The following is a 21305-nucleotide window of genomic DNA, read 5'->3' as shown; positions in this document are numbered from 1 at the left end:
GTGTTCACCAGCTACATCGACCTCCTGTACCCAACAGAAGATAGGAATGACCGGTTAAGAGATTCTTACTTCTTTACCTGCCAGTGCCAGGAGTGCACCACCAAAGACAAGGTAGGCCCCGGATCGGGTAAAGGTGCTGACCATACCCTGCAGCTCAGGACCTCTGTGCCAGTGGAGTGCCCTGTCTGCCCGGGGGCGTCTCCTCCTACAGTACTTTTGACCCTTTAAAGATGAGTTTAAACTCATCTTACTAAGACCACTGGAGGGAAATCGAGTTACACTAGGTCTCTATTCACACCCTGACCCTCACAGCTGATGAAAACATTTGCATTACACCATAATGGTAAGAGGATTTGCCATATTGCTGTTTCTTCAAAAGAAATGGCTGCTCAGAAGAGAGGGAAGGGGAAAAGCACATGAGAGTAATTTTGAGGCTTTCTAACCTGTTCGCCAGAATATGGAAAGTTTTCTCTGGCATTGCCCATTTTTTTGTCCATGCCCCCCCTCCTCATTCTATTCTCTAGATTCATGGATGTGTGAACCCACAGACCTGCCCATAGCAAACATATTCTAAGTGCCCTGCCTAGGTAAGGATTGTCGAGAAAATTCGTATTTTTGTTTGTTTGTTGTAAAAAGATAATGGAGTACTGAATTTCTCTTAGATCCAGTGCCTGATTTCCTTGCATTCTTTGTGACTTTAGAATGGGCAAGCCCCTACCTCTGCATGGCAAAACAGACTATTTGAGAGGTTTCCCCCTCAGTGTAGTTTCCATGGGAGGTAACACCTTGCACGTGTGGACATTTCTCAGGATAAGGCCAAGGTGGAGATCCGGAAGCTCAGCGATCCCCCAAAGGCAGAAACTGTCCGTGACATGGTCAGATATGCACGCAACGTCATCGAGGAGTTCCGGAGGGCCAAGCACTACAAATATATCCTTTACAACTGTCCAGAAGTTTACTGTCCCTCACTTGGCAAGAGGTGCTGGAGGAGGGAGTGGAAGAATGGTGGGTGTGAGACTCTCAACATGGAAGGAAGGATGTCTCGTGGCAGACGTGGGTAGAAGAACGGAGCGCCTATGACTTGGCATCAGCCGCATCAAAGTCGTATGGTGTTGATTTCACCTGACTTCTCTTTGTTTCACTAGTGTGGTCAGGAGCTGGATATGGTGGAAGCGTTTTATGGTCCAAAGCTGTGAAGTAGGTTCCGTGAAAGCCCTCATTGCTTGGGTGTCGTACTCTAGGCGAGCACAGTGCCGAGGGCTTTGCTTACATGATTGTGCCTAACCCTCACGGGGACACACAGTGTCGCCGTCCCCGTGTAGCAGATGGGAGCAGACTCTTAGATAGCAAGTAATTTACCCACGGGACAGAGCTCCCCGGGATTTTGCTCCAGGTCTGATGACTACTGTAGTCCATACTCTAAGCCACTACATTATAACATTTTCTCAGGTTGAAAAGGCGTCACATTGACACCAGCGCAAGAACCAAAAGCAGTGGAGGAAACTGGAGAAAGGCACATTTTTTTCTCAGCCTACAAAAGAACTTTCTCATCGTGGGGACTTGTTCCTTCAAAATGCTCCAGCTGCAGTGCTCAGCCGGGGTGAAGGAGGTTGAAGGGTTGTGATCCTAAACAGTGTTTACAGCTGAACCGAGGGTCTGTTCCCCACGGCTAAGATTTATCAGTTGTGTTTAATAGTTGAGGTCTTCAGTTTTTCCTGAAGTTTGTTTCTTTAGAAAAAATATGCTTCTTAAAGAAAAAAATATTTTCCTTTCGCTTTTGCTTGGCTCTCTGTAATTTACTTTTTCAGAGGGTGAGGGGAGGGGCGGAGTGGATGGAGTAACTCCCTGAACCCAGCCTCAGGGAGGTGTCCCAAGTCCAGAGGCCGGAACCTGTGGTTTCCTTGACTCCGGAGCACCCCCTAGTGAGCTGCTGGAGATCTGCGAGCTCAGCCAGGAGAAGATGGGCTCGGTGTTCGAGGACAGCAACGTCTACATGTTGCACATGATGTACCAGGCCATGGGCGTCTGCCTGTACATGCAGGACTGGGAAGGGGCCCTGCGCTATGGACAGAGAATCATCAAGCCCTACAGGTGATTGTGGTGGCCGTTCTCCTCATCTTAGCAGGGACTGCAGTTCGCTGATTGGGAATGCTGTTTGCGTTTTCTGACTCTCCTGTGTCGGAACACGCCTAGAACGGCTTTCTCTTTCTGCACCCACACCTGGAGGCACAGGTGCAGGCTGCTGCTTCACTGGGCCCGGCCTCTGCCCTCCGCCATCTGGAAGAGACACCTGTGGAGGCAGGTTGAGGTGATGAAGGGGGTGCTGGGGCAAGAGGCCTGCTGGGACCTGTCCAGGGTGCTGTATCCAAAGTAGTTCGTTCCGAACCATCAGTATTAAGCCGCCAGCTTGTTTCTTGCCCCTCCCTTGCCTTCCAGATTAAACACACTCACACTCAGTGGTAAGTGGCGGTGTCATATCCCTGCTTTTCCATCGTTAGTCACACCATCCCCTTCTTGTGCTTTTTGTAACTGTAACCCAGTTTGCAATTGGGGACATGCTAGGACCATTGTATTGGCTCTGGTTATCCCTTGTCCCCCTCCTCTGACCACCACCCCTAGTTCTGAATAAAGGAAGTTGGATTCTAACTTCGAGTAAGCATGACTATCAGCTCCGGGGAAGTTTCCTGTCAAGAGGGTTTTTAAACCTTGAAGTGTGTGACAGGTGGAGGTTGTGGCCGTGTCCTCTGGTCTGATTAGCCATTCAGGGCTGGGATGGCCTAGATCTTATCGATAGGGCATTTGTTAAACACATTCACACTGTATATTTGCAGGGTCTCCCCAAGACCCAAGTGGCTCAGAAGCTCTGGGCATTAGACCTGAGGTCCCTGTGCCCCAGCAACACTACAGAAGTGCCTCAGATGTTTCTCATGGATTTGAGAGGCCCTTAGTACTCCCTCATGTTCTCAAGTTGGGGACTGTAAAGTTTGTGTCCAGGCTGGATTTCCAGGGCCTTCCATTCACCCTGCACTGCGCGGATTAGCCATTAGGGGGAGCTCAAGGGAAGCCAGCTCCTAAAATCTGCTCGTAGAAACAATTTGCTACGTCACGGAGGATCTCAAAGCCTGTCTTCTTCCTGGGGTGGGTGAAAAAGTCCTCTGTCTTGCACACACCGCCCTCTGTGAGATCTGGAGGGAGGGGATGAGAGAGAGAGAGAAAGAATGAGATCGTCTTAGCTTTGTGGTCCCTCTCCCAGCAGGGCCTTGCTCTCCTGGACCCTTCCTTAGCTGGGTGGGCCCCTCCTGGAGGCCAGCTCTAGCCTCCTGTGGGGCCAGTAGAGCCATGGCTTCCTCCAGGCAACATGATGCCCCCTGCCCAGGAATACAGCCAGGATGTGTCTTTTGGATGGCTTTTGGGGGTAGAGCAGTACAGACCGGTCTGTAAGTCAACGCCTACACCCATGCATTCTCTTTCCCCCACCCTGCGCCCGTGAGCTGCTTCCTGGCCTCTCCCTGGCAGGGCCTAGCCGTCAGCCGTCAGTGAAAACCGGAGAGAGAACACCTACTGTATGAGAGCCCTCTCCTGGACAACAGAGAAAGCTTGTCTAGAAGAAGTCGGTGTTCTCCTGACTCCAGAGAGCTGGCAGCTTTGCTAAACCAACTGATACCGTAGAGTGTGACAGAAAGCTGGGGTCTTGAAACACACAGGTGTGTGTATTTTTAGGTGTACCGGCTTTTTAATATGAGGTGATAAGCCTAGTGTCTTCTATAAATAGGGGATTCACTTTAAAAGACGTTTTCCCAGTGCCCTGCTCTGGGTGTACCCAAAACAAAAGTCTGGGACTGGGGTTGAATGTCGGGCTCATCAATGTCTTTGTGTAGGATTTCTCCTGCAGTTTTTCTGTAGCTGTTCAGAAACACACAAGCTGCGTGAAAGTGGCTGCCTCTGGGTGCTTAGTGTTGAATCGTCCACACTGTCCCCCCAGCACTTGCCAGGGCTTGGAGGAGTCTGGCCACCGTGGGGAGCGGGCCGTGGGCTGGGCAGCCTGGGGCTCACTGCGCCCTGTCTGCGGGCTGCTCTGGAGTCTTTGACAAGTGGTCTGTTACCTTCTCTCTTCTTGCAGCAAGCACTACCCTCTGTACTCCCTCAACGTGGCCTCCATGTGGCTGAAGCTGGGGAGGCTGTACATGGGCCTAGAAGACAAAGCTGCTGGAGAGAAAGCCCTGAAGAAGGTGCGTCTGCAGCGTGGGGCTGTGGGTCCCGGCACCCCACGGCCCCTTCGTCCCCTGCCTTCCCACCTGCTAGGGCCGAGTCACTGAAGTCCTAGAGACTTGACCCACTCTTGAGCCACCCTGGCCAGAGAGGTGGGAGGGGGCGGGCTGGGCAGGTCGGAGTAGGGTAAGTGATTGAGCCTTGGCCCTGTCTGCATCCGGGCCCTCCCATAGGACAAGGCTGCTCACATCCAGAGGGGCTGGCTGCCGTGCTGGGGAGAAGGGGTTACCGCCCCTGTCCCACGTGAAGCCCTGGAAGTGGACAGAGGCCACGGGGTGGGTCAGGAGACTGTGGTGCGGGAATCTTCCATAGTATAATAATGATGCACTTGGAGTTTCTAAAATGTACTTAGCAGTCATCATCACTGTTCATTAGGTACCGGTTACATGGCAGGACCCTCGTGTGTGTTTTTTAATTCTCACAAAAATGAGAGATTTTCCTGATGGAAAAACTGAGATTCAAACAGGCTGAGGCCTTCCTGCAGGCTGGGGTCTTTCTGAGTTGAAAGCGTCCGTTCCACTCGCCCAGGCTGTGACCCACACCCAGGGCAGACCAGGGCTCTGGGTGGTGTTGGCCTCCCTCCGTGTCCGCAGCTGCCCTGTGAGGGCGATGGGGCAGGACCCTGACCTGGTATCTGACCAGAGCTCAGAAGCAGCGTCCCGAATATTGGTTCTTTTTGTTCTTTACGTAGAAATTAACAGTTGATGAAATGTAATCTTTGACACAGGTTGTTGAGTCCTCTAAGAGAATGTCTGTGGAAGTTGGGGCCCGTTCCCTGTATCTTCCCAGAAGACTACTTGGGAAGACGATATAAGGTCCCACATCCCAAATGGAAGGGTCCGGGCCCAACTAGGCTATAAGTGTGAGCTCAGTGTAAACTCTTCTGTTTTTAAACCATAGAATTCACCTAAGATAACAGACTTGTTGTCTTGGTGAATTGAGGGAAAATGGACCAGTTGGGTCACAGTTGGAAGGTACTGGTAGGTGATGAGGTTTAAGATTAGTGAAGGACACAGGAGATCTGAGCAAGGAGCGTGAGTCATGAAATGAACACAGAGGGGAGGGAGCAGGGGAGGCATTTGACACAGGACATTCCTGAAGGCTCACACTGTTCCTTGGCCTGCCTCCTGTTGGTTTGAGATCTATGAAGTGAATGGTATAAATGAAAGGATTATCCATTAGAGTCAAAGGCCATCAAAAATTCCATTTGGAGAGTGGAAATAATTTAAGTTTTTCTACCTATGAGTAATATAGTTGAATACAAATATAATATAGTTGAATATAAAAAAGCAAAATAAATTCGTACAGATAACATTTGGGATATGCTTCCTATACGCCAGACCCTATTCTAAACACTTCACGTGTACTGACACCCGAGAGGTACGCATCGTTCCTATTTTGCAGATGAGGAAAATGAGGTAGAGTGGTTCAGCGGATTGCCCACAGCTAGGAAGCGGTGGAGCCCCTGGCAGCTCTTCCTCCCTAGATTGCCCCACTGTAAAGAAGCCTTATTATAAATATGTTCTCTCCAGCTTCTGCAAATGAAACCTGCAACTACTTAAAGTTTTTTTTTTTTTTTTAAAGAATATGCATTACAAGGAAAACGTGCCCTTCTTGAAAGGGAAGAACGGTTTTGTCATGTCTTACAGATTCGCTGTGTAAACTAAAATCAAAATAGGTTTGATGTGAAGTTCACCGTGGACCTTTCTGTCCCAGTATCACCTGTTTACTTGGTGGAGCACAGCCGAATAATTCTATCCCTAAAGCATTTCTTACTGCAGTATCTAGAATGTCATGAAATCAATTTCTCTGTATCATTTCTTCAGCTATAGTTGAATAATGTTTTACTCAGCAGTACAGACTGGGTGACCAGTTGGTTATCAGATAATCTTGTCTCTTAAAAAAATAAAGAAAAGAAAGAAAAGAGAAAAGCCAGACTCTGGAGGAGAATGGGGCTCTGAGAGGCCGTATGTGTGCTGTGCCTCGAAGCAGAGCAGTCTGGCAGGGGTTAGGTCAGCCCGGGGTGCGGAGTGGGGGTGAGAGGGGGTGGCCTCCAGGCTCTCGACCCTTCACCTGTCTCTTGCCTCTCCCAGGCCATCGCCATCATGGAAGTGGCTCACGGCAAAGATCATCCGTACATTTCTGAGATCAAACAGGAAATTGAGAGCCACTGAAACTATGCCAACGTGTTCGTTTTTATTTAAATGCTGGGGCAGAAGCCGTCAAGGATTTGAATGTTTCCAGTCGTACACACGACTCCCGCATTTCTGCAAAATCGCTGCAATGAAAACACTACTCGCCCTTAAACCGTACTCATGGCTTACCTGGAAGTTGGTCTTAATCTTTACTCTTAGTACCAAAATAATTTTTGAATGCTTTTGTTGCCCTAAGAGATAATAGCATGGTTTCATATATTATCACAGACTTTGGCCAGATTGAGTTTAAAAATGCGGTAATTTTTCCCTCCGTGCCTGTTACAACGTTCTGAACACACTGGAATGATGAGGGAGAATAAAAAGGTAGCGGTATTTGAAATTTGTCTTTTCTTCTGTCTGCGGGGAGGAGCTCACGGTGGCGGTGGGAGCTGGTCCAGGAGGGGCGGTCCCCCCCTTCTGCATTGGGGAGCGGGCGTGGGGCCGGCGGCCACTTCAGCCCACACTGGCTCTCCGGGTTCAGTGACCTTGGAGGAAGAAAGAAGGTGCGATGAAGTGACCTGAGTGCCCCACCCTGGCAGGGGACTGTGTCTGTTTTGAGTCTAGTATCTGGAATCCCCGTAACGATAAAGGTGACTTGATTTGCTTTCCCTGCTTTTTTTCCCCCCCCATCTGTCTGAAAGCAGAATTTCCACTCCTCATTCTGTTGATTGTTCTCATGCAGGACTCTCCTTGTTTGGAAACCCTCCAGGGTAAGCTGGAGAAGGAAAAAAAATTTTTCCTTACCAACTCTGTGTTATTGAGCAAACACTGGTCTTGTCCCTGCGCAGCCAGCGGGAATCCGGCTTCCCACAGCCTGGAGGGCAGCAACCTGGGCGCTGTTTGCTAGCAACCGAGGCGGAGGACCCCACAGAAGCCTGCCGGGCCGCGCCCCCGGGCCGCGCTGTTTCCTGGAGGAGGGTCCTGCGGTCCAAAGAGAGGAACTTCCCCACTGGTAATAATTAAAGCCTGCTGGAGTTGACACTTCAGTTTTCCTCCCTATTCATAAGCTGCAAGCAGCTCGAACAGCTGTAATTCTGCAAGTTATCATTTCGGCCTCATCGAAGCACGCGCACGTGCACACATCTCACACGTACACGTGTGTCTCACGCACACAGTTAACTGCACACAGTGGGGATTCAGCAGGCAGAATGCATTCTCTTGTTTTCGGTGAAGTAGGATGAGATGCTTACTGAACACCTACTGTATGCAAAACACTCTCTCTCCAAGTGCGGAGAGATGAGTAAGGCCCGGGTCCAGGCTCCAGGGAGTTTAGTGTTTGAAGAACGCAAAGTGACTCCAGCTCAGCCTAAAATAAGGTTAGACCCCCTCCACCTCTGTAGGTCTTATAAATGTTAGGAAAGTAATACTTTCTCAAAAAATGTAAACCATACTGGGAGAAAGTAAGCTGTTCTTTCCTCTTCTCCAGTCCGATTCTCCAGAGGGGACTCCCGGAAACCATGTGCTGATGTGGTCCCAGTTCTCACCATGGCCATGTAAGGTGTATATGGAAATAAATTAGAAAAACAAAGGCAGAATGGTACTAACCTATTATTTCATGATCTCGGCCTCTGACTTAACAAGATGGACCTCTTTCCATTCCAGCATTTGCAGATTTGCCTCACCCTTTTCAGAGTCAACATTGCACTGAATGTGTCATAATTTCTTCATTCTATTCATGGACACGTGGTTTTTCCAGGTTGCTGTTCTTATGAACAGGGCCACAAGGCACAATCTTTGACGTTGAATTTTGCTCTCAGGTGGTAGCATTTTGGGGGCTAGATTCCTAGAATGGAATTTCAGGATCCAGTAGTGAAAACTTCCAAAATTTGAATAAATAATTTTGGCTACATTTCCAAAACTGCATGAAGTACCAAGACGATATAATATTTGTAGTATTTGTTTTCCTCTACCGTCGTAACAACGTACGGTTTGAAATTGTTTTGCCAACCTGCCGTGTGAATTATTTTGTTTGTTATGCATTTATTAATAAGATGGGGCACTTTCTCCTGTACTTAGGAATTCCTGTTTCTTCTATGCGTCGATATTCACAGCCATTGCTGATCTTGCTACTCATGTCTCTCATAATTTTTTATCTTTTAAAGATTTTATTAGCGAGCAGGGGGAGGGGCAGGGGGAAAGGGAGACTCGGAAGCAGACTCCCCAGAGAGCCCAGAGCTTGCTGCAGGGCTTGATCTCACGACCCTGAGATCGTGCATGACCTGCGCTGAAATCAAGAGTCAGCTGTTCAACCGACTGAGCCACTCAGGCACCCCCCTCATAATAATTTGTAAGAGCTCAATGTATTTTGGGATATTAGCTCTTTGCCATGTCCTGAAAATATTTTTTCCCTGGTGGACCATTAACTTTATTTTTCAAAGCACTTGCTGTAGAAAGTTTTCATCGTTAAAAGAAAGAAAATGCTTTTCATTTTAAATGAAGAAAGGAATAATTTTTAAAGTCTTTGCTTTACCTGGAATTATTTAGTAGGAAGAGATCCAATTGTACTCTTTAAAATTTTTCATTTCCAAAATTGCTAGCCACGATGGTGGCATCATTCATTGATTTTCCTCTGCTGATCTGAAATGGCCTCATTATCGTTCCCTTCAGATTTAGGTTTATTTCTGTATTCTCAATTATTGTGGCACTGCAAAACTTTTCGTGTCTAGTAGGGCTAGTCTTCTGTGTTCTCTTGACTTGTTCTGACCATTCGCCCACATGTAGCCCTCCATAGTCCTGGAACATCATTTGGCCAAGCCCTCTCGGCCATTCCCTCCTTCCCCACAAAAGTGCTGTTCGGTATTTATTAGAATTGCATTAGAGTGAGTGATACACAGAGCACTGACCTCTCCATAAGGAGAGTCTTTCTATCCAAGAATGTGGTGAGTTTATCCATTTGTCTGGCCTCAAAATGGTTAGCTCTGTTTGTATAGGTCCTACACACGGATCTTCATTCCTAGATTTTATGTTTTTTACAGCTGTTATGGATGAGCTCTTTTCTTCCATCGTGCTTCACTGCTAAGTCAGATAACGTCTTCCCACTTGTTTTTATCAAGATGTAAAATCACAAAATACACGTATCTGGTCCTGCTTGGGTCATCTCATCGCATGTCTGTGTATGTTTTCCTTATCTTCTGCTCTCTGGGTTTTCTTCTCAAAAAAATGTCCTTCCTCAGCTCTGCTAACAGTCTGGAGATAAAACAGTAACCACCAGTAGACCCGTTTGTCTCAAAATTATGTAAGACTTTTTTTCTGTTATCCAAAGAAAATAAACTGAGTCCGTGCACGCAGTCCATGAAAGAGAAAACAAATAGCGTATGTACCTCTTTCCATTCTGCTTCTCTCCATTTCCAGCGGCACTTTGTTATCATTTTTTTAACGTTATGCAGTTTTTCTTTCAAGACCTGTAATTTTGCTGTTGCCCCCGTCAGCACAGACACAGAATTATTTCTCTGTTTAAAGAGATGTGCTTGCCATTCTCTCTCATCCCAGAGTGGCTCATGGTCTTCTTTCACACAGTGTGATATATGCTGGGACCTCGGTGGTAGACTCTTCGTGGAGTGACGGGGGTAAATGGGGTAACACAAGCGAGTCTGTCGCCCTGTTACTCGTGAAAGACACAAACTGTCCACCCTCATCACCAGGTGTTCGCTGCGGATGTCTCGGGTGCTGATGTGCTGAAAATATGGGCCGGGCAGCCTTCTTAAAACCTGGACAGGAGCTGTTGAAGGACAAACCGAGAATCTGGGTGTCCCGGAGCAGCCTGGGGGCTGCCACTTCCACGTGGACAGTCTGGAGTCTGAGGAAGGGACCGCTGGGGGAAGGAACTTGACACTTGGTCAGGGTTATCCCGGCGCTGGTGGGAAAGATCTCTTTCTGTGTATTCTTCACTCCAGGTGACCACCCTTGTCAGGTTTGGGCGGGTTTGTGTGTGTGTGTGTGTGTGTGTGTGTGTGTGTGTGTTTAAACCATGACCACTCTGGAAATTTCAGACGAATTCTTCAGTATGATCAAGTTATACAGGAATGAAAAGTGGGTAGAAATAAACGGGCTTTAAAATAGTGAAAAAGCAGATTTTACCAGGCACTTTTGCCTATGAAAATAATCCTAAAAGAAAAGGATGTAGGTGCTTGCATCTAATGCAAACATGTATGGCACAGAAGAGAGAAGATTCAACTGTTTTCTCCAGAAAAAAAAAAAAAAAGGTTTATTGCTTATGGAAGTCAATAGATATCTTTTACAAAAAAAGTTAGAATAAAGATCTCACATTTGTAAAGGTACATATGAAACATTTTACAGCAAGGACAAGGACGGTGAGAACACAAACAATACTCAACTGGGACCTCTATCTAAAGACTTTATAAAAACAGGAAACAGTGCAAAAAATACTGTCAAAAGTCAGATTTACACACCTCATAATTGTGTATAAAACTGGCAAGCATAAGCTTATTTACTGATATAAAAAAGCACATAGAAAAAAGCATGCATAGTTTTATTTAAGGCTTTTAATATTAAATTGAGAGGGCATCTATACCGAATTAAAGTTGCCATGAATATTAATATATCACTCCCTGACGTAGGGAATGTCCTATAAACTTCTCACTCCCTCTCTCCCCTTACAATCCCTGTTTGTAGTAAAGAGACTGGATTTGCGTCTTGCAAGGTAGCAAGCAGCTACCAAGGGGAGCAGATGGGTGTTGTCAGGAGCCCCAGTCCCAACCTGGAATGCGTGTCTCACAGCAACATCATAGGGGTTACGTTTCCAGGTCAGCTCACAACAGCCAGCCTCCTGGGGCTGACCCATCCCCACATTTCAGCTCTGTTAGAAGTCCAAAGGCTTCTGTGGGCTGACCTAAGAACCTTAAGAACAAACTGGTGTCTAAGCTGGGGACCTGTCCGCACATTGTATCAAAAGGAGACCTATGAAATGCCAGTTGTTTTAAATGATGCCACAATTCACAACATATTATAAAAACACAGACAAGGAAAGCATCAAAATACTGAGTTAGGTAACAACAAGAAGTCCAGTGAAACGAACTAGATAGGCCTACTTGATGTAATACGAAGTATATAAGGTTATATTTTTAAATAGTCATCTGCATGTGTAAACTGTCTTCGTCTTCCCATTCAAGAACCCTCAAGCATGTCAGCTATGGAAGGAACAAAGGACAGACACAGGGAATCATCTCTGATGAAGAGTAACCTTACTTTTAAAAGGGGATATGGTTAATAGATTTTTAAGATTCCAGACTGGCAAGAAAGTTTAGTCAAAGGTAAACGGCAGTAACATTTTACAATGTTCACGCTGAAAAGAAACAAAAGGCTCTGAATTACAGCTTTGGGTTCCCTGCTGAAGGTAGTTATTAGCTGACACCGTAGTTGAGGGAGGAGGGAGGCCCCTGAGAAATGTGGAGAACACCAGGCATCCCCGCTCTGAGAGCTATCCCGACTCAGAGCAGGATTCCTGAGATTTTAGCAAAAACGGTTCCACCCCCAAGGCACAAAAAGACCCCACCCCACTCTTTTCAGCTTTCTCCTGGAAACCTGCGGTCAGGTGAGAATCTCGCATCTGGGTTTCCTGGAAGGAGGAGGCCGGGGAGAAGCAACGGGATAAGGTACACAGGGGCCGAACCGCGTATCCTGCCGCTGCCCGGACAACCGAGAACTGATCACCAGAGAACCTGTCCGAGCTCCTGGCGAGCCCCTGCTGCGCCAGATTGGGCCCCTGGGTGGCTGGGGGGGGCACCAGAGGAAACGGGTCAGGAGGAGGAAGCTCGACACAAAGGAACCCGACCACACACGTCACTCTGCCAAATGCAGCCACTGGGAACGCATGGAAGTCCATCTGGAAGAAACAAAGTACCTACTGCTAACAATCGCCTTAAACGGGACTGACCATCAGACCCACCATTCCCTCCAGCACCGAGGCAAGCCCGTGTCCACCGGGGAAAACAGGAGCAAAGGGCAGCGTCTTGGTTGCTGACAATGTTCTAGCTATTTTTTTTTTTAATAATTTACTTGAGAGCGTGCGAGAGGGAGAGCATGAGTGGGGTGAGGGGCAGAGGCAGAGGGAGACGCCCTGCTGAGCAGGGAGCCCCACACGGGGCTCGATCCCAGGACCCTGGGATCATGACCTGAGCTGAAGGCAGACACTTAACCGACTGAGCCACCCAGGCGCCCCGCTATTTTTCATTCTTTCTGATTCTTTCCATTTGCCAGATCTTGTTCCTTCAAACTCAATAAGCTTTAAAAAAATTAAAATTAGATTTCCTAATTATGTAACTTAGAGTGGCTTAAGAGTGATTCTCCACGACCAGACTGAACTATTTTGTAGGCATTGTGCCAAAAGGGTAGGGAAAGGAAAGACAAAGTGTGAGCGGAGCCATAAAGCAAATGAAAAACAAGGAGAGGTCAGCAGAGCCCTGAGCGAGGTGCTCTTGAAATGAAGGGGGCGATGTCACCAAACCATCCTGCCCATGCCCCCCAGTGAGACGAGGAATGATTGCAGTCGCTGTACTGATGTCCTCGCCGTTTCTGTGCCCCAATTATAACCATGATCTACCATCAACAGGAACATCGTTGGCAACTGCCCTGGGACAGCAGGAGAGAAAGGACGGCGATGCGCAGGAGCTGGGGCTGCGAAAGCCGGGGCCGGGGGCCGAGGCCGGGGGGGGTGAGCAGACCCCTCTGCTAGTAAGGTGGCACAGAAGGGCGCAGCTGCCAGCAGGCAAGGGATGACGGCACACCCAGGCACGCATGTGAATCCCTGACCTTCAGCGAGCTCTGCCGAGAGCCAGGCTGAGACAGATCCCAACCCTGCAGCACCGGGCTTTCTTGGGGCTGCCACCTGGTCCTTGCCATCCCTCTGGCCTTACAGAGAGGGAAGCAGAAAGCGGAGACGTTCCAGAGTTCAGAAAATTGTGAATCAACATATTTTTTTGATAGCAACTTTTTAGGGCTGCTCTAAAACGCCCTCCCTCTTCCTCTTCCCGTTTAGAACTTCCCTGGGCAGGCTTATGGCATCTTTGGGAAAGAATGATCCGGATGGCTCCAAGCAGTGTGGAAGAAACAGGGACTTTCTACACATGCTTTTCATGGCCAGGCTGCACATCAGCTCTCGCCCTCCTGCCTTGTAACAAAATGTCCTTGAATTTGTTTTTAAAATAGAAGGGCTGACCACGGCTCTGCACAGCAGGAACTGAGGCACACCCTCCCACTTCACCGCACGGAACAACAATGAACTCTCCGCTCTTACGCAATCGATGGTGCCAGATACGCAATCTGCCAGGCGCACAGACATTTTAATAGGGAACATTTTAGTCTGACCTTGCAGAAGACGCAGTTACATTAAGCTAGGAGATAAGAAAGGCAGTCAGCAGAATACAAATGCTCACCCACCTGAGTTTATAACCCAAATGCGAAATGTGAGCACAGGCAGGATAAAGGCTGTGTAATACTTGGCTGGCTGCTTTTACGGGATCCCATGAATAACAGCGACTGTTGGGGCAACACATGTGGACAGATTTGATTGGTTATACCCTCACATCTCTCCCGGGCTTGTTGCTGTTACTTTAAAAAAATGCATCCCTAAGGTCTTTTGCCCCAAGATGTCTCAGGAGCTGAGGCGAAGACAAGAACCACTCTGTTTTCTTGCACGGCATCCAAGGGAAGTTTCAAATGTAATTTAACATCTTAGAGATTTCCACCCTATAGGGCCAACTAAGATTATTTCCATCCTATAGGGCCAACTAATTTGTCATCCATAACGCTGTAGGCCGCTGGAAAATTTGTGCAGTGTCCGTGGAAAACCCAAATTTCTCCATCTGGAAGCAGTACTGGATGAGTGGATACTTTGTTCACAAAAAGAAATCACTGAATAAGAGCCTGATGTGCAGCTGATAAAATATGCAGAAATAAAATGAAATAGCAGAAGAGTCTCGTAAAATGTGAGGATCAAGAGAATTCCCCACACAGGGCCACCTAAAGATCCCCAAAGCGATTACTCGGTACTTCTGGAAATTTCCTCCTTTAGGACCCCCAAGAGTTATTGCCAAGATGGAGGCAGAATGAGGAACATAGTAACCATAACATGGGTCTGACCCAATCCTGTCCCTTGTGTCTCAGCCCCCTGGCACGTATCTCAGACTAACTACCCCCGCGACTCCCCCACTTCAAAGTGATGGACACATCATCCCAAAAAGAAAGTCAATAGCTATACCTGCTTTCACCATCAAACACATCACTGGAAGTGGAGGAATGAGATTCAAAAGCACATTTTGCTTTCCGGCCAAGGACACCTTTTGGCCCACACACCATATGCCGTCACCACTGGCCTAAGGTCAGCTAACACAGACTGTACGTCAAAAAAAGATGGCAGCTGAAACCCCCATAGTGATGTGCCTGATGGCCAACCCCGCCTATGAGAACATACTAACATCTAGGTGTACTAACCTCTCTGCAAAGACCGACTTCCCCGCCCCAGGAGGTGACCCATTCACCGAGTGCAAAGCTCATTAGGGTTAAGGCCAAGCTGCCCATTTCACATGCTTCATATTCGTTAGCACTTGTGTGGGAAAATGGCATATGGTGTGTAGGACCCCTACTATATCAGGGCGAAGAAAAATATTGTAGAGATTAGGTTGATTCATGTGAATTTTCTGTCATTGTAACAAAAAATGGTCCAGCTATTGTCAATTTCCTATGGTCAACCTGTCATTAAGCTGAAAAGATGAGAGAAGTAGGCAGCTGGGTAAAAATGCTGACCTCCTGAACCCCCCGGAGTTTAAAACTGAATCTCAAATTCAAAAGCTAAAAGTAGACAAGATAAAGGATAAATTGAGTATTGGGGAAGCCAGTGGTCAGGTCCCACAGGAACCCTTTCGACAGAGCCCACAAAGGCCCTCTGACCAGGCTGGTGGAAGAAGGGGCTGGAGATGGCCACTTGAGTCTCAGGCAAGCAATGAGAGATAAATCATAGAAAAAAGATTAGTTCCTCTTCTTAATGTAAATCTAGGATCACACAGTTTGTAAAAGTCAAACTCTGTCCATTTAAGCTCCTTGGAAGCACAGTGCTCAAAATAGTTCACGTGGATCTGCTTTCCCCTTAGCCCATCCTCCTGTTCCTCTCTCACTGGGAAGAGGAGCTCACTCCTCTTCCCTCTCCTGCAAAGAAATCAATGTTTGACATCCCTCTCTAATGTAGCCAAGTCCTCTTTTACCTCCTATCCAAGGAAAGAGGTGTGTGTAAACATAAATGCTACCGGAGGTGGTGTCTCCTTAGAGCCCAAGGGGCCGATAAGCGCAGCGGGCCACGGCTCAGCTTTGCCAACAAGCTCAGCTCAGCTCTGCTCAAGGATGAAGACATCAGACTCAGCCCCCACCATCCAGGGACCACAGGAAACAAGGACAAACGCTGGGTCCCTGTGCCCAAATGAGTGCACATCACAGAAACAAAACATTTCAACTGGAAAACTTCAAAACCAGAGGCCCCAAAGTGTTGAATGGCTTTGCTGCGAGAGGATATCTCTTTCTTTTTCTCCCCCTCTATTTTAATTTTCTCTCTTCAAATCCAAACAGAAAACAATAGACCCCGACAGCTCCAGCTTCAGACTTGATACATCATCAGGAACTCATTCCAAAAGCTCTAACTAGATAACTAATTTAATACACTTTGCTTCAAGGTTTATTCCTTGGCTTGCTTCCCAGATAGAAAGCATCTCTGGGCAATTATTATGCAGATGCCACGAGAAGGACTTTCGATGCCTGCTGTTAATTTCACAGGAGCTGTGCTGGCACTGGCTGGAGATGGGGAAAAGGAATGCAAAATGCACGACAGAAGCAAACACATTTGTTTTTAAAAATGAAATATGTGGAGTCACTTTTAAGTGGTTTCCTTTGGGTTTCGCTAGAAACTCTCGCTGGGCAATCGGACAGCAAACCTACGTCCTCCCTGAGTTGTGCGCACGAACAACTCCCGTAGCACAAAGTGACAACGGCGGACAGGTTGACAGGAAGAGCATGTGTGATGAGCTCAAAGAGACAGCGGCTTTACATGCTGCCCACATGGGACTCGGTTTTCACAGCGCCCACGCTGGGGCCTACGAGACGAAGGAGAAATACTGATGTGGTTCATCAGATAAGCCGGTAACCGCAGACCAACTGTGACAACATCCCCGACAGCAGACTGTCCCAAGGATGGGAAAGTGTCTAAGGAAGGGACACAGGTACCTCTTTGCCTGTCAACGATCCAAGTTCTGGGCATCTCCAGGTGAGGGTGATGAGCTCTGCGCCATTGAAAATACAGGTCATACTCATGGTTTTCTTTTCCAGAACACATACCTAAATTCCAGAATCTCAACAGCTTAATTAAGTTACCCTCCCTGACTGATTCCTTCAGGCTTCGGAGTAGAAGGGAGGAGGCCCTTCATCACCAGATACTCTGAGTCTAAATGCGAGAACCACCACCACAACCCCTGGCCAGATGTGAAACTGAGTGGATCACCATTCCAAAGTAGTTCACCGGGAATCCACTTCCACACCCCACTGCGGCCGCGTGGTCACCGGATGTCACACAGGCTCGCTCTTTCTGGCTGACCTGATGCCATTCTTTCGTAACATTTTCAGCTCAGGAAGAACAAAACAAAGCAAGAAGGCAGCAGTGGAGAAAGGCATAAGGGAACACCCACGAATGTCAATTCAAAGGACAAAACCATGGTTTAAAAGTTGTGTTCAAGAACTAGACAGGAGAGAGGAAAAGTCCTACAATTCAGGAAGGGGCAAAAGGTGTGGAGTAGGACTGACCTAAGAAATTCAGGACAATGACCAGCGTAGGCTCAGGAAGAGACACAGAAGTGAGCTGCAAAGCGCCCGGAGAGGGGGGCGCAGAGAACAGGAAAGCAGTGAAGGGTTTCGTCCGAGACAAATCCCCGCATCTTGCATCCAGTGGCCAAAATTTGGATAACAGGGTCCTGAGTGGCCTTAGTGCTGCTCTTGCAGGCTGAAGCCTGCAGTGAGGGCCGCACAGCTGGGAGGGGGCTCACACTCGGAGTGGTTCCCAGCCAGGGCCCCGCCACCTGAGTGCCAAACAGCCCCATCAATCAGCTTTCCCAACTGTTCCCTTACAACCTTTCCAGTGACGTGGTGACTGATGGAAAGGCAGAATGTACCCAGCACTTCGACCTTCAGGCCCCTGTCCAGCATACACATCCTATTTAAATAAGAAACGATATCGAGGGCCTGCCCGTCTCCTTTCTCTTCCCACTCTGGTCCATTATCTTCTCTCTAATCAGGCAGGCGGCCTAGCTGCACAGATGGCCTGGCCCGGAGCCTCAAAGACCACCAGAATGGGGCCCACTGAGCAAACAGGGAGCAGGAGCAAATGCTGAGAGTACAGTCCCCGACAGGGAACACAGGCTCCAGAGTCCAAAAGGAGTGTTGAGAAAGGTGTAATACAGAGCTCCTCGTTCAGCCTGGGTGATGGCTGTTCCTGTCCTTAACTCAAGCTGCTGAGGATGAGGGCAGAAAGGAGGAAGGGAGGCCACTGGCCATCAAGGCTCATGAGTCCCCAAATATGAGAGAATAGTGTTTTTGTTGTTATTTTTTCCTTCAGGGAAGGGCCTGGGCCCTTACCTTTTTATTTTAGAATGAATTCATTTTCTTGCCATCTTTGATTTGGACATGAGCGATCAGGCTGATGAATTTCAGGGTCAGTTACTAATCTGGCTGCAACTTCACTAGAGATGTGTTCCCTTTATGCCTCTGTCCCCCAAATGATCCACCAGGCAACCTTCCCTACGGACATATTTACAATGCAGATCAGTCAAAATATGGTTCAAATGAAAAGCACTCTATTATTGTGAAAACTGAAATTACAATGATTCACAAAAGTTATCCAAAAGGGGAAAAATAAATTATCTCATATAAAATAATATACGATGTTTCCGAATACTCTTGGCTCCTGTCTTCAGGGAGCCCATGACCTGCCTGCTCTGGCCATCTGCACCCTGCTCGGGGAGCAGATGTTGTCTGGAGGCCCCTCCCCAACTGCACGATGGAGCTGGGCCCCTCTTCCAGGAGCTGGGGCGGGGGGTTAAATGAGTCTGGAGTTCTGGAGGAACTGGATGAGGACTTGGTAGACGAACTTGTACTGAGCGATGGTCTGGATCATGAACATCCTCTGCTCCCTGAGGAGCCGCAGCATTATGGGCACTTCCACCTTCTGCAAGAAAAGAGAAGAAGCACAAGATCCTGAGATGAGGAGCTGCCCTTGGGTCCTTCCTCATTCCCTCATCTGGGAAGCGTTTGCTCACTGCCCATTTGTAGGTACAAGAGAAAGCCAAGGGCTCGGCCCCTCTAGGGTTTCCCGATCAAAGACCTCCTACCAGCACCTGGAGAATCTGGTGGTCACGTGCCACTGGCACTGGTGTGATGCTTTTAATACACACCCGCCTGTTCGAGAAAACCCAGAGGCTGCAGTTTCTTACACCGGACTGGTACTCTCAACTCCACCAGGACTCAGCAGTAGGATTTAAGACCTCTGGGGTCTTAGTTTCTTCATTTGTACAATAAGAATAGTGACGCTTTCCTCCAACATCCGCGTGGCCTTGCCCAGGTCAGCCACACTTCCTCAGCAAGAGCAGCGGGCGATCCGTAGTACCCGCCTCATGGGATCCAACAATGAGATGCAGGTGAAGCACTGAGCACAGTGTCCGGCACACACCGGGTTCTTAATAAAGACTACTCATTAATATTGATGAACCTGGAACAATCATACCTATCCTGCTGCCTCCCGGGATCATGGTCATTATCAAGTGAGATAATTTATGGGGAAACCTTTAAAACATCCAAGTACAATCTCTGAACACAGTCGTGTTGGTTGGTTGGTTGGTTGGCTGGTTGATTTTTTATTCAGTTGGTCCTTCTGTTTTTATCTCTACCCTTCACACCCAAGTTCAGAAATACTACCAATTCAAATGTTTGGGGTCTTCTCCAGGAGAACTGGGCTGCTTCTCGCAGCTTTTCTTTGCTGGGTATTTTTAAGTTTTTATTTAAATTCCAGTTACTTAACATAGAGTGTAATGTTAGCTTCAGGTGTACAATAGAGATTCAGCACTTCATACCACACCCCAGTGCCCATCACAACAGTCATACTTAGAGTGAAAAACTTTCATTAAAAGTAGCTCCTATTTTAAATGAGACTGCTTGTGTGTCAATTCGTTGAGAATACAGAAGCAGCTTCAAGGAAGGGAATTAACATGGCGAACCGTCGGGAGTCGGAGCGGACCAAGAGGCTCAGTCGAGTCGTTTCCATCCTCCTGGACCAGTCAGAGCAGAAGTATCATGGCGTCGGCAAAGCCAGCATGGCCTCAGCACACTGCCCCTACTCTGCGAGCTCTGCCCCCAGGAAACAAACTCAGCTGTGTGTCTTTACTTTTACGAGTCATTTCAGCTACTTCCAAACGTTGTGTCGCTATGACACAGGACACGCCAGCCTGATTGGTTGCTCTTCTCCAAAAACAGTTAAATAATGCACACCACAGATTTAAAGTCCCCAGTAATCAGGAAAGAGAAAAAGGCACGTGAATCCTCAAATTGTTAGTCAAAGTACACAGCCTATAGCATAAGCTTCGAACTAGGGGGTCTCTGCCTACGTGGCACTCCAAGGTAACTGACACCGTGACGCAGAGCCCACAGGCACCTGCTAGCGAACTGATGTAAGAGCCTAATGCTCGATGAGCAGTACTGAGTTGGGCGCTGAAGATACAAGGACAGATTAAAGCTGCTTCTCCCCCATTCCCGTCAAGGGTCTGGCAGGGAGGCAGGGTCACACAGAAGTGAAGAGCGCAGGCTCGGGTCAGGCTTCATCTGCCAAACCCGGCCTTCACACTTCCTGGCTGTGGGACAGCGATGTGTCCCTTCATCTACTTGTGCCTCAGAATCTCTTTGTCACACAAGGGCGTCACCAGGACCTCTCTCATCGGGTTACTGGGAAGGCTACTTGAGTTGTACGGCTCCTAGAATGGTCTTGGCACGTGGTGAACATTCACTATAGGTTGGTGGTTGTTACTGTAATATTGTCACTGTGTCATCATCCCTTCCACCTCTGCCACTTCCATCACCATCATCTCCTACACCACCGTCATCTCCTGCACCATCATCACACCCACCGCCTCTACCTCCACCACCCCCAGCCCCACCCACCATCATGGTCATTACCATCTCAGAGCCTGCAAGAGCAGCCCTGAAGACAGTATATTATCTGATAAGCGGCAGTCTAGAGACAAGACAAAGTTCCCCCTGGTAATCAACGAGAATCCTAGTTGCCTTGAAGATTCACTCCCAGAGTCTCTGCTGTCCACTGTCCCTAACCCCAAGGAATCACGCAGCAGCTGGTGTTTGCTCAGTCTTGTCTAGAAGGCATTTTCTCCTCTCTACTCCACAAAGAAGGGATAACTTCCTCAGAAAAGCAGCAAGATAAGACATCTCATTATTTGGCTAGTGAGAACCGAACCTTTTATAATGAGCTAATCTAGGACAGAGAGCTAAATCGAGGGGGAGGGGCGGCGGGCAAAGGAGAGTATCGCAAACCATAAAACTAGTGCTTCCTTAAAAAAAAAAAAAAAAAAGTATAGGCATTAAAATGTCAAGCTAACATCCAGTGACCCAAAGTGGTGGGCTGCGAAGAGTTTTGTCAGAGTAGCCTGGGAGGTCCCTCCCACCCCCACCTCACAGCTACCTAACCGGGCTGCATCATCTTTATCCCAGGAAAAAGAAAAGGCATTTCACTGACAAAACTAAACTGTACGGATTACAGACTAAAATATAAAGTTTGCTAAATCCAGAAGC

At 48.0% G+C, this 21305-nt stretch overlaps 2 protein-coding genes across 3 annotated transcripts in view; one reads left to right on the top strand and one right to left on the bottom strand.

Moving 5' to 3' along the window:
• SMYD2 (SET and MYND domain containing 2) overlaps nucleotides 1-6797 on the top strand; it is a 47498-nt gene extending 40701 nt beyond the window's left edge. Inside the window, exons 8-12 of the mRNA XM_040636336.1 lie at nucleotides 1-111; nucleotides 810-930; nucleotides 1917-2091; nucleotides 4121-4229; nucleotides 6363-6797. Of these exons, the coding sequence (XP_040492270.1) occupies nucleotides 1-111; nucleotides 810-930; nucleotides 1917-2091; nucleotides 4121-4229; nucleotides 6363-6443 (597 nt within the window). The 3' untranslated portion in view covers nucleotides 6444-6797. The remainder of the gene's footprint in view (nucleotides 112-809; nucleotides 931-1916; nucleotides 2092-4120; nucleotides 4230-6362) is intronic.
• Nucleotides 6798-18285: 11488 nt separating this feature from the next.
• The window catches only part of PTPN14 (protein tyrosine phosphatase non-receptor type 14), a 166003-nt gene continuing 162983 nt past the window's right edge, over nucleotides 18286-21305 (bottom strand). For both annotated transcript variants that reach the window (XM_040636335.1, XM_008701150.2), the window contains exon 19: nucleotides 18286-18678. In XM_040636335.1, the coding sequence (XP_040492269.1) occupies nucleotides 18550-18678 (129 nt within the window). In that variant the 3' untranslated portion in view covers nucleotides 18286-18549. The remainder of the gene's footprint in view (nucleotides 18679-21305) is intronic.

Source organism: Ursus maritimus, unplaced genomic scaffold (genome assembly GCF_017311325.1).
Source record: "Ursus maritimus isolate PB19 unplaced genomic scaffold, ASM1731132v1 scaffold_2, whole genome shotgun sequence".
NCBI classification, from domain to species: Eukaryota; Metazoa; Chordata; class Mammalia; order Carnivora; family Ursidae; genus Ursus; species Ursus maritimus.
The sequence above is the reverse complement of the archived record's forward strand: the minus strand, read 5'-3'. Positions and strand labels throughout refer to the sequence as shown.